Raw genomic sequence first — 17,189 nt, forward strand, 5'->3', positions numbered from 1 at the left:
ATGCAAACTTATCCTGACAGCAAATCTAACTGCTCAGTTCTTCTGTCAAGCCCTCAGAGCCCTTTAAACAAGAGAGAAGGAGAAGAACTAGATCTCCTTTTGCTATGGAATCTCGAAGTTAATTTACTTTTAAGATCTATATTCTTCAAACTATGCCCTGCAAAATAGAAAGCAAGTTAAAGTTTGTCTGACTGTTTAAAAATTTTAAACATCTAAAAAATGTTTTTGACGGTCAGATGAAAGCCATTTTATTTTCCCAATCACTTTTTTTTTTTTTTTTAAGTACTTAAGTGCTTACTAAGTGCTAGGCACTGGTTAAATGCTTTGTGTGGATTATGTCATTTAATTTAATTCTTATAAAATACATACTTTATTATCTTTACTTCATAGGTAGGGAAACTAAGAGCAGCTAGTTAGCCTGTCCAAAGCTACACAGCTCACAGATCTGGGATATAGATACATGCAACTGACTCCATTGTCCAAGTTCTTTACCATTACCCTATTCTGTCTCCCCTACTGTTGTTTTAATTGGCAAGTTTATTTGTCAACTTTCTTTGGGTATATAGTTTACTGCAAGATAACAATCATTTAAAAAAGGTCAATATTATACTAATTTTCTCTCATAACCTAAAGATTTTGCTGTAACTAATATCAACAAAGACATACTGAACAGCACAAGTACAATGCACATGACTTCTAATATTTGATAGTAAAGAATCCTTTTCTGGGAGGAAAATATTAAGAGGATTATCTGGGGCTTTTATTGATTTCACTATCAGTGAAAAATTCAGTGGCTTGGCAATTCATTAACATAAAGCCCAAAATGAAAATTCCTATTAATCCACATGGACCTGGCTTTGGATGGTGTCTTAAAACTTTTCCTTTAATATTTCATTACATGGAAAAAGTTAATTTATACTTTTAGTAATTCTAATAATTTAATAATTCTAATTTTCCATGTTTAAAATGTAAAAGAAAAAGAAATCAAATTTCTAAAAATGTATCTACCTCTCAGAACTGATGTTAATATGTCTCAGAGAATACTTAGGTGAATTTTGCTAAATCCCTCAAATATCAATAATGAAAAAAATTCTACATATGCTTTCAAATTAAAAAACTATGAAAAATAATTATTCTTGTCACTGAAATGCAAACACAACTGAGAATGAGTCACAACTTAATAGAAATGACATCATGAACAATTCTCACCTTTTAGGAATTTCACATAGCTGATTCTTACTGAAGTTAACAGAAGTGATAATGTTGCTTTTTACTGCATCAAATACTTCATCAGGAATTAAAGTTGTTTGTTTATCACTAAATGAAAAATGGTTTAAAAATGCATCATCCTTAGTAGTCCAGAAAGATATGATTATTACTTTTCACTTTTAAAGGCCCTCAAGGATTTTATGAGTTTTCAAGGCAGCAAGGCAGTTGCTCATTATGAAGAACACTTTGAAGTTCTGTAAACAATGCCAGAAAAACCTACGAACTCACAAAATATTAACCATTAAGAATTCAGACAACATAACATATCACAATACATTGTACTATACCTTCTGAGCATTCACATACTCAGTGTGAATAAAACCAGATATATCTTCAGAGTCTAAGATGTTTAGAAATCATATTAAATAGATAATTAGTAAGTAGATTCCTCTACCTCAGAATAGAACTAAATCTATAATTTTAAAACTGTTGTTATCCCATTTCTAACAGGGATTATCTGCCAACTTTATGTAGCTATATAGTTAACTGCAAGGGAACAATCATTTTTAAAAGTTCAACATCGAGGCGCCTGGGTGGCTGTCGGTTAAGTGCCTGCCTTCGGCTCAGGTCACGATCTCAGGGTTCTGGGATGGAGCCTCAGGCTGGGCTCTCTGCTCAGCAGGGAACCTGCTTCTCCCTCTCCCTCTGCGCTCCCCCTGCTTGTGCTCTCTCTGTCAAATTAATTAATAAAATCTTTAAAAAAATAAAAGTTCAACATTATACTAAACTGTTTCTCATAACCTAAGCCAATTTCTCTCTCCTTTAGCATGTGACAAGGTAGACAGGGTAGTGGCCTTAGACTAAACTATTCCTGGTTTTACCATTAAGGACCTTTTTAAAATTCACTTTCTCTTAACCTCAGTTCTGTGAAATTAGAATCTGAAGAATTATTCATTGTTATGTGGGCCAGATCTTTTGCAAATATAAATGTAAATAAATTTCCTTTTCAATAAGATTTTCAATAAAGTATACATTTAATCTTAAATGAAAGTATAGTAGTACTCTGACATTTGCAGACTTAACAATTTGTTAATGTTATAATTAGCCATTTGTCCCCACGTTCTTCTTTTACAATTTTCAATGCTTAATCACATCATCCACTTAAAAATATTGTTGATGGAATGCCAAATTAATGACTTTATAAACAAGAAAACAATTATTACATATAATGTCCAATATAGAGGAACCTGTAAGAAAGGCATTGTAATACAGATAGGTAAATAGAGCCTAAATTTAGTTTTTATGCCTTCTACCTCTGTTGTAGGGCTCTATTTTCTCTTGTGCAAATGTAGCATTTTTATCTTTTCAATGAGAAATGCTCAAATCATGGGGAACTGATTTACTGTAATCAAACATTGAAGATTCACACTCTTTAAAACAATTTAGTTGACAGGGGCGCCTGGGTGGCTCAGTTGTTAAGCGTCTGCCTTCGGCTCAGGTCATGATCCCAGTGTCCTGGGATAGAGCCCCGCATCGGGCTCCCTGCTCTGCAGGAAGCCTGCTTCTCCCTCTCCCCTCACCCTGCTTGTGTTCCCTCTCTCACTCTGTCTCCCTCTGTCAAATAAATAAATAAAATCTTTAAAAAAAAAAAAAATTTAGTTGACAGCATTTATGCCTTGATATTGGGAATTCATTTATATTTTATTTATTTATTTTTAAAGAGCCTTGTGGGAGCCTTGACAGTATGGGTTAATTTTATCATTGTTGCCTAGATAGTACTGAAAGAATACTTAACAACCTTTGCATAGGTATCTTCTTTCCCCAATCAAATACACTCCCATAATATAAACATTTTTAGGCTTTTATCTCAATTTATATACCAATATTCCAATTGTTCCAGGTTTAATACATATGTACTAGAGCATAATACTATTATGGCATATTACTTGGCTTAGATGTATTAATGGGGTAAAATCTCTTAAGCTTTGCCTGCTTAAGGTCTTCATTAACTAAATGATACTAATTTCTTATTTACTAGTAGAGACGCTCCAATATAAAATCCTCTCTTGATGCTGGTTACTGAGTCAGAAAATTTTATTACCAAACAATACTCTCACTCTTATTTTATAATAAAATGTTATTTATTATAAAAATGTCAATATTAATAAACATCTCTCTCTTAAGCATAATGAACACAAATCACTGAAGGAATGGTATTTTAGTTCACTATAATTTTAATATGCTTTTATCTCATCACTGTTCTTGCAATTGCTAATACTCCAAGTACTGATATACTCTGATGAATTCTTCCTCATCAACTTTCCTTTTATCTGAAGGATTATTTCTCAAAGTTTCCTATATGTTCTGCAGTGTTTAAGAAAATTACATACCTATAGTCTAATATTTTTAATGTTATGATAGCGTGTACATTGACTCTGGATTCACTTGGTAGTGTCATGGCAGTCTCAACAGAATCACTTTGGCTAGGTCCATCATCTGGCAAGAGAAAAGTTATATGAAACCAATATATATAATATAAAGTCATTTTTAAATTCTTGAATATATATAAAAATGGTATACATGATTTCTAGATATTATTGGTAAGAATGTCTTTAGTCATATACTTTATTTCTAATAACTCAAATCTAGGTCTAGAATTTAATATTTAATTAATAGAAAATAGATAAAACTATTATAATATGGCTTTAAAATCTTTTAATAAATCCTACCAAGAAAATTTGGGAGTAGGAAAGAACCTTCAAATAACTACAATCTCTCAGAAGAAACAATAACACTAATTCTTCCTCTTAAGAAAAATAATATGGTCTATTAGAATTTGTTAACAAAGGAAAAATATTACTTCCCACAAATGTCTATCAAATAGGCATACACCTATCTTCTTCAGAGTTAGGACATATGGAAACTGATTATCCTCGATCATTTGAAACTGGGGGATTTACATAATTGAGTAAGCTTTTGGTACATTATTCATGTTAAGAGGTTTTTTTTCAGCAAATGCAAGACTTTATTTTCAATAGAAATTACTAACATACATGCATACTTACACACTCACACACAATTAACTCCCTCACTAGTTTCCAAAGACTGTTTTAACACTGTCATCATATGGTATAAAGAACAAAACAAACATAAATCACACACATCAAAAAGAAATGGTTTTGTGACTTATTGGCAAAAGAGACTTCAAGCCATCCAGACAGAAGTAAAATAAGACTATTAATTTTCAACAATGTGAAAAAAATGAAATAGTCCTAGCATTCATCATACGTTAAGAGCATAAGGCATACCAAAAGAACATAAAACAATTAGTAGTATCTCTATCTTGCTTCAGCCCAGCAGGCATTTAATGAACATTTGTTGAATACTATGAAGTATATTTCTCTTGCACGGAGCTCATCAATTATTCACTAATCAATATCATTAAGCTAGTATTTCTTATGCAAATATCATATGGATATTTTGTTCATAGAAGAAGCACAGAATAAAAGACAGTATCAAATAGAAATAAAAGACATCAAAATATTTATTAGTATTAAGTAAATGCTCTGGTATTTAGAAGTACCCTAGCATTTTGGTTATGTCATTTTAAAGAATATGTAATATATATTGCCAAATTACATCAGCAGATAGGAAACATTAAACCAGCAACAAAACCCAGCATTATTTTTTAAATATACGTGTATACTAGCATGACAACATACTGAGATGAGTATTCTCAACACTTTCCAAACAGCTACCTTTAATAATCATATTATATGTTAAAAAAAAAAAAAGAAGAAGAAGATAGCAGGAGGGGAAGAATGAACGGGGGGAAATTGGAGGCGGAGACGACCATGAGAGACTATGGACTCTGAGAAACAACTGAGGGTTCTAGAGGGGAGGGGGGTGGGGGAATGGATTAGCCTGGTGATGGGTATTAAAGAGGGCACGTTCTGCATGGAGCACTGGGTGTTATACGCAAACAATGAATCATGGAACACCACATCAAAAACTAATGATGTAATGTATTGTGATTAACATAATAATAATAATAAAAAAAATCAGCATCAAGAATGTAAAGAGGGAGCCCATTATCCCTTGGGAGGAGACTATACTAGAGATAGACTTTCTTTTCATTATATATCCTTGTATATCGGTTGAAATTTTTTTTACCATGTACATTTACTGACTTTTTAGTTAAAAAACTTTAAGATGGCAATATTCCCTAAATTGATCTACAGATTCAATGTAATCCCTATCAGAATCCCAGCTGACTTCTTTGTAGAAATCAACAAACTGATTCTAAAATCCATGTGGGATTGCAAGAAACACACAATAGCTAAAACAAGACTGAGAAAAAAGAATAAAGGATTTACCCTTCCCAACTTCAAAATTTACTACAAATCAATGGTAATCAAGAGACTCTGGTACTGGCACAGGATAGACATACAGATCAATGGAATAAAATTGAGAGTTCAGAATGAACCCTGTATTTCTGGTCAAATGATTTTCAACAAAAATGACAACACCACTCAATGAGGGAAGAATAGTATTTTCAACAAATGGTACAAGGAAACTGGATAGCCATATGCAGAAGAATTAAATTGGATCCTTATCTCATACCATATATAAAAATCAACTCAAAATGGATCAAGTACTTAAATGTTAGAACAAAAGTATAAAACTCATAGAAGAAAATACAGGAAACAATTTTCATAAAACAGGTTTTTGCAAAGGATTTTTAGACATGAAACCAAAAGTGTAAGCAAAAAAGAAAAGGAAAAAATAAATAAATTGACTTCATCAAAATTAAGATAAAAAACACCTTTTGTATTTCAAAGGACACCGCCAAGAAATGAAAAAACAAACCCACAAAGGACTAGAAAATACTTGCAAATCATGTATCCAACAAGACATTTCTATCCAGAATGCATAATGAACTACTATGACTCAATAATAAAAAGATTAAAAAAATTAAAAATTGGGCAAAGGATCTCTCATGAACATACATGCAAAATTCCTCAACAAAATACTAGCAAGTTGAATATTAAAAAGTATTTTAAAAATTATACACTGTGACTAAGTGGGATTTAACCCAGGTATTTAAGTCTAGTTCAGCATTCAAAAATCAATCAATGTAATGTTTCAGATCAACAGGCTAAAAAAAGAAAAATTATATGGTCATATCAATAGATGCATAAATAAACACTAACACTCCTTTATGATAAAAACTCTCAGTTTTTTCTACAAAAAACCTAAAATTCACATCATACTTAACAGTGAGAAGCTTGAAGCTTTCCCCCTAAGATTAGGTACAAGGTAAGGATACCCCCTCTCACCACCACTCTTTCTGAACATCATACTGAAATGTCCTTGTTAATGCCATACAGTAAGGAAATGAAATTAAAAGTATATAAATTGGGAAGGAGGACATAAAACAGTCTTTGTTCACAGATGACATGATCATAGGTAGAAAATCTAAAAGATGTGACAAGAAAAACCTGAAACTATTAAGAGATTATAGTAAGGTTGCAGGATACAAGGTTAATATATAAAATTGCTTTCCTTTATATCAATAATAAGTAGAATCTGAAATTAAAAACACAATACTAATTACATTAGCATCCCCCAAGTGAAATACTTATATATAAATATGACAAAATATGTGTAAGAGTCTATGAGGAAAACTATAAAACTCTGATGAATGAAATCAAATAACTAAATAAATGGAGAGACAGTCCATACTCATGGATAAAAGGTCTCAATAAAGTCAAGATGTCCCTTCTTCCCTACTTGATCTATAGATTCAATGCAATCTAAATCAAAATCCCAGCAAATTATTTTGTGGATAGTGACAAACTGATTCTAAAATTTATATAAAGCAGCAAAAGACTCAAAATGGCCAACACAATATTGATTGGAGAACAACAAAGTTGGAAGACTGGCACTATTCAACTTGAAGACTTACTATAAAGCTACTGTAACTGAGACAGTGTGAAGCTGACAAAAGAACAAATAGATCAATAGAACAGAACAGAGAGCCCATAAATAGACCTCCATAAATACAGTCAACTCATCTTTGACAAAGGAACAAAGGCAATAAATATAATGGAGTAAAGATGGTCTTTTCCACAAATGGTGCTGAAACATCAGGAAATCCACATGCAAAAAAGAATTAGATTTATTCATAACTGCCAATACTTGGAAGCAACCAACATATGCTTTAGTAGGGTAAATAAATAAACTATAGTACATCTAGACAATAGGTTATTCAGTCCTAAAAAAAATGAACTATCAGACCATGAAAAGCATGGAGGACACTTAAATGTGTACTACAAAGTGAAATAAGTCAATCTGAAAGATTCCAATTACACGACATTCTGGAAAAGGCAAAACTATGGAAACAAGAAAAAGATTAATGGTTGCCAGATATGGAGTGATTGAGGGGATAACAGGATAAATAGGCAGATCACAGAAGATTTTTAGGGCACTGTAAATACTTTGTATGATATTACAATGGGGAATATATATCAGTTGTCCAAATCCACAGAATATACTACACCATTATGATGTGTCAATGCAGGCTCATCCATGGTAAAAAAAATGTACCATTCAGGTAAATGATTTTGATAAATGGGGGAGGCTATGCATGTGTGGGGGCAGAGGATATATGGGAAATATCTGTACCTTCCTCTCAATTTCATTGTAAACCTAAAACTACTCTAAAAAAATTAAGTTTTTAAAATTTTTTTTTATTATTCTGATATGACTTCTGACTCGTATCATAATAATTAAATTTTTCTGGAAGAGAAAGCATACCTGGAAAAGAAAGGAAACTCCTTGATTGGCAGGAACTAAGAGTCTTAGAAAATTACGTTAATTTATTTGAAGGTCAAGGTGGAAAATGAAAACTGCTGAAGTATGTAATTATCTTACTCATTTAACATACATTGACTGGCAATATGGTGCGAGGTTAGGCTGTGCATAACCAACAGAGTCATGAGCTAAATTAACAGTTGCTGTATTTAGCCACTCAGTTGTAGAGTGTTTGTTATGCAGCAATACACTAGTATAGCTGAATTTTTTTTAATACTCTAGTGTATTCTACAATGATATACCTAAAATAAAAATTGGGATATAGTACACTTTAGTGAAGCATTAAAAATTAAATGTATAGTATCATTTTCTCTTTTGGTACATATTCATGCTAAATTAACATATCCTGAAAAATGTGTTTTATCTTTATACTTGTCAGAACTTAGCAAAACTATGCATGAAGCAGATATTCAAATAACTATTAATATACTTCCCAGTCAATAGCATTCATATACGATATCATAAAAGTCAAGTTTTGCTTTTTTTCAAAATTAAAGCACTAGGATGCTTACTGAATCTTTGTTATATTTTCCAATTGATACACTGTAACACAAATCAAAGAAATTAAGGAAAAAATATTATTATTGTGAATTTAAGGATGTTTTTATAACTTCAGCATATTTATGGCCTGTATGGATTCAGAATTAGAACCACACCTGCCAGGGACCATTTCCTCTAATTATTTACACCCAAAATACATGTAAATTTATGTACTGTTAGCACTTCACCGCCTTTCATACTATCCTTCAAAATATAGGAAAAAAATAGAAAAGCACCTTTAATCTTGCTTCGCAGGTATTTTAAGACTTCTTGGGTTCCTTTCTGAAAAGGTGGAGAGAAGACACATATTCACCAAGATATACCTTGCAGTTTCATAGATCAACATGCGTGTTTGAATTTCAAATTTAAAAACCAGAACTGAGTTCTAAATATACTTACATTTATAATTTCTCTCCGTATAGTTCTCAAAGGATTTCCTTCTAGTGCCAGAAATTTCAAATGAAGTTTTCCCAATGAACAGGGTAGACTACAAAAAAGATTAAACTGATTTCAGGGAAAACATGAAGAGTAAGTATAATTCAACCCATAGTCGACTATAAAACTATAACAACATATGACAAACTATATATCATATGATAGTGTCAAAGAGAGCTCAGGTAACATAGGCCTAAAGTATCTCCCTTTGAAATGCTGAACATGTAAAAGAAAAAACAGATTTGTTTTGAAATTGTCATATTGTGACTGCTAAAAAAAAATGTGAGCTACAAAACATTTGCTAAGTAAAAATTGTAAAAAGTAAATTTGAATGAATCAATGATTCAAGATAGCCATACTCAAGGATAGTAAATGTTTTGATTTTTTTCCTTCAAGTAAGCAAATGAAATTCTTCCCTAATAACCTAATATTATTTAGGTTATTTATTAGTACAAAAACACTCCTATCCCAAAATTACTGTGATCAACCTACAATACCAATTTATTTAATGAGATTATAATCAAACTGCTTCTGTTCTTAATCTTTCAGTAGCTCCCCATCTCTTAACGAATGAAACTTACTCTTCACAGGCATTTTAAGGACCTATTCTATATGGCCTCAATTTACCTTCAAGCCCTAAATTCTTACAATCTCTCTAATTGTACCCTATTTACCAGGTCAACTTGATTCCTTGTTGTTCTCTCAATATACCCCTACAATTTCCTGAACTTTCAAGGTTTTCTTTGTGCAGTTTTGTCCCACCAAGTGAATCATTCTGATCACTGTACATGTGCACTTGAAACTCAAGGTCATCCTTTAAAGATCATATGGTGGGACTAGAGTGAGGCATGACCCTGAAGGTGAGTGTGCTCTTAAATTCTGTGCTCTAGGCACTTAACTTGCCTCACCCTAGTCCCAGTCCTAATGATCATCTAAAAACGTTTTTTCTGGGGTGCTGGGTGGCTCAGTCAGTTGGGCATCTGCCTTCCGCTCAGGTCATGATCCCAGGGTCCTGGGATCAAGCCCCATATCAGGTTCTGTTGTCAGCGGGGAGCCTGCTTCTCCCTCTCCCTCTCCTTCTGCCTGCCGCTCTGCCTACTTGTGATCTCTCGCTCTGTGTCAAAAAAAAAAAAAAAAAAAAAAAACCTTAAAAAAATAAATAAAAATGTTTTTTCTTCTACAAAATCTGCCCTGATTCCTCTCAATAAATTGCTGATACCTCCATTTCCTTTAAGCCCTCAAAGCATTTTATATCTCTCCCATGGCTTTACATTCATTTAATAAATTCAACAAAGATTTATCAGGTACCTTCTAAATACCCAGACACTGATCTAGGAGTTAGAGATAGAGCAGTGAACAAAACAGATAAAAACCCTGACTTCTTAGTTTATGTTCTAAGTGGATGAGAGTAACTTATAAATATATCTGATTCTATTAGTATTTTAAGCTTGCTGCCAAGAACCAAATCTAACCATTCTTTGTAAGTCTGCATATGATACTTGTTCAATAAATGTTTAGTGAATTCAGTTGAGAAAAAAGATCTCTACGTATTTTTTTACAAATCTTATTTACTTATTAACTTATGAATTATAAGCAAATGCAGGTATGATTTCTTAGTCCTTTGATCTTTAAACTTACCTACTAATATCATTGTTGCTTAGGTCAAGCCTTTCCAAAGACTGTAGTAGTGTAATTTCATCTGGAACAGATTTTAACTTATTATCCCGCAGGTCTAGCACAAGGACAGAATTCAGATGCTTAAGATGTTCTGGCCCTAATATTTCAATCTGGTTTTCACCTACATGTAATTCCTACAAAACCAAAGATGAATCATATGTATTTCTGTATTCAATTTTATTAGATAATAAAAATAAAATTGAAATCTTAATTTCAAATCACTGAAAAATACATGGAAAAAAACATAAGTTTCTGATTACTAAGGTGCTTAAGTTTTCAATTACAATTAAGCTAAAAATGGTAAAAACAGAACACTTCCAAGGATTTTCTGATAATTTAAAAATAAAGATATAATCTGGCAGAAAGTTCAAAGTTTACAAACCAAAGCACAGAAATGATTTAGTAGTTACATTTACAGAATTAATAAAAATACAAATCCAAGAACGATGATGATAAAAAATTTAAAGTTTAAAAATAAGTTGGAATGAGCATAAAAAATTATAATCAGTTTGTTGTTAACTTCTTTATTTATTTGAGAGAGAGAGAGCGCGCGAGTGAGCAGGTCAGAGGCAGGGGGAAAGAGAAAAAGAATCTTCAGGAGACTCCATGCTCTGTGGGGAGCCCTACACAGGGCTCCATCTCACAACCCTGAGATCATGACCTGAGCAGAAACCAACAGTCAGACACTTACCCAACTGAGCCACCCAAACACCCCTCATTAGTGATTATTAAATATAGTGATTTCCCATTAACAGAATCTATAATTATCAGATGTATAACTAATCTTTAAATAACTTTTTCAGGTCCTTTTATCACTGCCACCATTCTGTTTAAGAGAAGCCCTTTTAACTCTAACACATAAAAGTATACATGAAGGAAAACAAAGCACGGCAAATTTAAAAGACAATGTTAATGCTATATACTTAAAACCAAAAGAAAGTAATTAATTTTAAACAGACCCAATTATGATTAGGTTAACATGAGAGGTGGCAACTTACAGAATTAGGTACATATTCCTTCCTAGTACTCCAGGTGTCCTACAGTATGACTCCACCTTACTATGTTAGCCTCATTATCTACCTCTCCAGTTATATACTACTCAGATGAAATGTACAAATTCCTATATTTAAGTTAATTATTTCTTTAAAAAAAAAAAATCTACTGCTGGGCGCCTGGGTGGCTCAGTCAGTTAAGCGTCTGCCTTCAATTCAGGTTATGATCCCAGGGTTCTGGGATTGAGCCCGGCATCAGGCTCCCTGCTCAGCAGGGAGTGTTTCTCTCTCTCTCTCTTCCTCTGCCCCTCCCCACTGTTCATTCTCTCTCAAATAAGTAAATAAAAATCTTTTAAAAAATTTACAGGCTTCTTAAAAAAAAAAAATCTACTGCTAACAATACCATTAACATAGACTAAAATTCTGAAAAATATAGGAAAAACATAGCACTTATAACTAATACATATTCCCAACGTAAAACAAGATTAAAAATTTCATTTTCATAATTAACTTTTGGAAAATATATAGTTTAATAATCATCTAAATATTACCTTTAATAATCTACAAGAAGGAAATTCTGGTAGAAAACGTAATTTATTCCTCCGCAAATAAAGCAATTCTAGTGACTCCATGTTAGCCAATTCAGGGGGTACAGCTTCTAAGAGATTTGAATTACAATCCAAATGCTTTAATCCTATAATACATAGTAAGTGAAAAACAAAAATACTTTAATAAAGAGAAAAATATTGGTCTATAATTGTATGCACATTCAAAAAAGTGTACATCACCATGAATTACAAACCCACGCCACTATATACTGCTATAATAATAAAGAATACTAGAATACCACTGAATGACATAAACATAAACTGAGATTGCTTTTATACTTAATTATAATTAAAGAGATATGACATTAAAAATGATGTTTAATAATGGTCCAAGTCATCTTTGTAACGATAAAAAACAAAATACTCCAATACTCTGTTAAGGTATTCTAAAATATACAAACTACAGACTATGAGATATTATTTCCCTCAGTAATTATACATCTTTATTTTTTTTAAGATTTTATTTATTTAGAGAGAGAGAGCAGGGGGAGGGGCAGAGAGAGAGGGAGAAAGAGAATCTCAAGCAGATTCCGCAGTGAGCACGGAGCCTGACACAGCGCTTGATCTCACAACCCTGACATCATGACCTAAGCCAAAATCAAGAGTCAGCCGCTCAACCAACTGAGCCACCCAGGTGCCCCAGTAATTATACATCTTTCAAAAGAAAAAGTTTAAGGTAGTTAAAGACATACATGCATGCACACTAGCTTGTATGTATGAATGGATGTCAAATAACTGGCTAGTAGTAGCTTAGACACATGTATTTAAATTTGGCAAGTTGACTTTCTGTCAAAAAGCCTTGGATTTCTATGTTTGTCCTCCTATTCTTCCATCTATCCATACTGTCTCTTTCTCCCTCCGTCTTCTTTCTTTTTTTTTCTTAATTTTGTTTAAATTACATGCTTTCTCTAACATCTTAGCTAACACTATGGACAAGAATGCATACTATAGCTCAAGAAAGATGTTCTTACTTGCAGCATCTCTCTTACCTCCTGGATCTATCTTTCTTAAAAAGGCATATAAGAAAACAAAAATGGAAAAAAGTAAAGGTCTTCTTTCCCTTAAGAATTCAATAAGCAGCTTTCTCCCTAATACATATCACAGATTCTTCTACTTACGATGGCCACCACATATTTTCCACAATTCACTCTCAACCCTCTAGTTCGAATAGGTGATATACACTTTACAACTTTTTTGCTGTACTTTTGAGCCTATCAATTTTAACATAATGCAAGACTGAGTTGATATTGCCTTAGACTGCTTCTTTTAGTATTTAAAGATGCTAACTGCTTTCAAAACAAATGTAATAGTACTACTTTCAACAAATACTATAATAATTTATGTATTATTTGACTAGAGCATTTTTAAAAATGTCATAATTGGGAGCCTGGGTGGCTCAGTCTGTTAAGTGTCTGCTTTCAGCTTGGGTCATGATCCCAGGGTCCTGGGATCGAGCCCCGCATCGGGCTCCCGGATCAGCAGGGAGTCTGTTTCTCCCTCTGCCTCTGCCTTTCCCCCTGTTTGTGCTCTCTCTCAAATAAATAAATAAATAAATATAATCTTTAAAAATAATAATAAAATTAAAAATGTCCACAATGTGATTCACCTCAAATCCAGTAAATTCTATAAAGAAAAGTTTGTTTTAAAAGTTAGACACTATAGTTTTCACAACTGTTTGCATTTAAGAGCACTGAGAATATAAGCAGTGCATAGTGGAAAGAGCAATGGGGATGGAGTAAGAGGATTCAAGCCTTATAGAACTGTTGTGATTCAGGGGCGCCTGGGTGGCTCAGTTGGTTAAGCGACTGCCTTCAGCTCAGGTCATGATCCTCGAGTCTGGGGATCGAGTCCCACATCGGGCTCCCTGCTCAGCAGGGAGTCTGCTTCTCCCTCTGACCCTCTTCCCTCTCGTGTTCTCTGTCTCTCATTCTCTCTCTCTCAAATAAATAAATAAATAAATAAAGAAAAAAAAAAAAGAACTGTTGTGATTCATGCCTTGGCTCTACAATATATAACATAATTTCTAAGCGAGGTTTATGAATCTTTAAAATGTAAAAAATATTCATCCCCCTAACTTACATCCTCCTAACATCACAACTTTGTGATGGCAAAACAATATATGTAAAAGCATTTGAGTTATAAAGAACCATACAAATGTTAGATGTTGTTCTTGGAGTCCAGTCATTAATAGTGAAATAACAACTAAATGTCCTACTGGTGATAGTTTAAAAGTATCACTGTCATGGCTAAAGGAAGAAAGCATCTGATCATTAATTATATAGTATACTGGAAAAACTGCTATAAATTCAAAGTATTTTTCTACTGATTTCCCTCTTTTCCCATCTCTCAAGATATGTTCACCCAACTGATGAAAAAAAATCAAAGCTTCTTATATATTAAGATAATGTATTTTATGTTTAGCTCTACTTTTTAATACCTTTATTGAAAAATGGCAAAGATAAGCAAAGTCTTTTTTTTTTTTTTAAAGATTTTATTTATTTATTTGACAGAGAGAGAGAGACACAGTGAGAGAGGGAACACAAGCAGGGGGAGTGGGAGAGGGAGACGCAGGCTTCCCGCCGAGCAGGGAGCCCGATGCGGGGCTTGATCCCAGGACCCTGGGATCATGACCTGAGCCGAAGGCAGACGCTTAACGACTGAGCCACCCAGGAGCCCCAAGCAAAGTCTTAATTACCGGTGTCCCAGGTAAAGGTTCCCCTAAAATATTGACTGGATTTATGGAAGATTTAACTTATGTATCCTATTACAAATGACAAATGACTACTAATATAAGTAAAACAGCACAATTTTACAAATTTATCTCAAAATGATTTGTAATCAACTTTACAAAATCACTCCTATAACCTCCACAAGATGGAGGTTTAAAAAAATGAAGAGGGCTTATATCTGATTAGCAGAAAAGACTAGATAAGGTAAATAGTGTACAGCTGACACACAGTATGTTCATCAACCAAGAAATAATAATAGTTTGCTTTTAAACAAAAAAATTCACTATAATGATTTTGCCCTCTAAATCAAGAATTCTAAGATAATTAAGTATAATTATTTAAAAGGTACTGAAATGTGCCTTTAATTTCTTTATCCCTTAATACTAGTTCTAGAATATGTTAAATATGATGGTGATATGGTAAACTCCAACAGAATCACTATTTTAACCTTTTTTTTTTTTTTTTTTAAATGATTGACCAGGGTGCCTGGGTGGCTCAGTTGGTTAAGCGACTGCCTTTGGCTCAGGTCATGATCCTGGAGTCCCAGGATCGAGTCCCGCATCGGGCTCCCTGCTCGGCAGGGAGTCTGCTTCTCTCTCTGAACCTCCCTCCTCTCATGCTCTCTATCTCATTCTCTCTCTCAAATAAATAAATTAAAAAAAAAAAAAAAAAGAAAAAATCTTTAAAAATGATTGACCATTTGGGCAAAACTAGACTATCTCCTGGCATCATTACTTACGGACCACGAGGAGGCTACAGCTGTAACATAACCACAAGTAGAATCACCTATTAAAGGGGAATAACCTCTTCGTGAATGTTGAATAAATGAAGAGATAACATAGCTCAAAACCCTAATCAATATCTCAGGTATATAATTTTACCATAACTCATAATCATATTTTATTTTCCTCTTTTTAATATGCCAAAATATGCTTTTGGTGGGAACTGTTTAGGAAGTGAAGCTAGACAATAATGGTCTGGAGAAAATCTGACTACTTGCTATTATTTGCTTGACCTGCATAAAAGCTATTATTTTACTTCCCTGTAACTAACAATATTAAAATTTATTTTTCTAAATATAAGTTGCACCAACTTCACATTTATATATGTTTTAAAATAGAGAAGATTTACTTTTCATTCCACTTATTCCTGCTGGCAAACTCTTCAGCTGATTACTGGAAAGATTGAGTCGTACCAGACTGGAGAGAGAAGAAAAACTAGCAGGAACAGTTGTAAGACGATTGTTGGAAATATCCTTTAGAAAGAGAATGAATCAATCAATCAATCAATTAATCAATCGATAAATAAATAAGTAATTGATCCCTCAAAGGGTTTCCAGAATTTTGAGGAGAATGCAACATAAAGAAAGACTATTTCAAAGGTGGTATGTTTTGTAACCCTCATTCACTGACAATTTCACCAGTTGTTTGTCATTCATTACCTCAGTATTCTATTAGACCACTATGTGCCGAGTAATGGAGCAGAAAGGAATCAGAATGAATTCTGACTTCAGAAATACTTTACATGAAGGTTTCTGTTATTACTAAGTCATGCTATATCATGCATCATGTTTTTAATTAAAAAATCCATTTGTCCATCTAATATTTAGTAAGTACCTAAGATAATTAGGCAAACTGTATAGGTAAACTGTAATATGAAAAGAAAAATGTCTTTGCAAGAGAAAAAAAATCTTGAGAGACAAAAAATAAAGCTGAGAAAATGGACATTTTAATTTTTAAGGAAAAAATATTCCCTCTCGGTTCTTCTGCAGACCTCAGCAAGTCTGCTGTGACTAAGTCCAGAAGTTTACTCTACTCTCTGCTTTTCCTTCATTCAAGCTTGCCTAATTAATGTCTATATCTGTTTTTTTAAGTCATTGTTTCTGTTTTTTCTTTAAAACATAAACAGTTAAGAAAGAACTGTTTTTTGAAACTCCATTTAAAAGACAATCAGATAACTCTTATGACATCTGAATTAGGTATAAGTACTCCACTAGCTATCAGCAAACTGTTAGGTAGGGCCAGTTGCAACAATGAATAAAAAAAAGTTACTTAAGGGAACTTGTTCTCTGAAGACGCATTTAGTCTAACATTAAACAATTACATTCTGTAACTCTAAATCAA

At 33.0% G+C, this 17,189-nt stretch overlaps 1 protein-coding gene across 2 annotated transcripts in view; it reads right to left on the reverse strand.

The window, feature by feature from the left end:
- Positions 1 to 17,189, reverse strand: part of LRRC40 (leucine rich repeat containing 40) — a 47,172-nt gene that overhangs the window by 10,131 nt on the left and 19,852 nt on the right. For both annotated transcript variants that reach the window (XM_081818623.1, XM_081818622.1), the window contains exons 5-11: positions 16,198 to 16,321; positions 12,281 to 12,423; positions 10,699 to 10,871; positions 9,025 to 9,112; positions 8,862 to 8,907; positions 3,600 to 3,705; positions 1,210 to 1,317 (exon numbers count right to left, since the gene is read on the reverse strand). In XM_081818623.1, the coding sequence (XP_081674749.1) occupies positions 1,210 to 1,317; positions 3,600 to 3,705; positions 8,862 to 8,907; positions 9,025 to 9,112; positions 10,699 to 10,871; positions 12,281 to 12,423; positions 16,198 to 16,321 (788 nt within the window). The remainder of the gene's footprint in view (positions 1 to 1,209; positions 1,318 to 3,599; positions 3,706 to 8,861; positions 8,908 to 9,024; positions 9,113 to 10,698; positions 10,872 to 12,280; positions 12,424 to 16,197; positions 16,322 to 17,189) is intronic.

Source organism: Leptonychotes weddellii, chromosome 4 (assembly GCF_054177405.1).
Source record: "Leptonychotes weddellii isolate Sample4059 chromosome 4, ASM5417740v2, whole genome shotgun sequence".
Classification (NCBI taxonomy): Eukaryota; Metazoa; Chordata; class Mammalia; order Carnivora; family Phocidae; genus Leptonychotes; species Leptonychotes weddellii.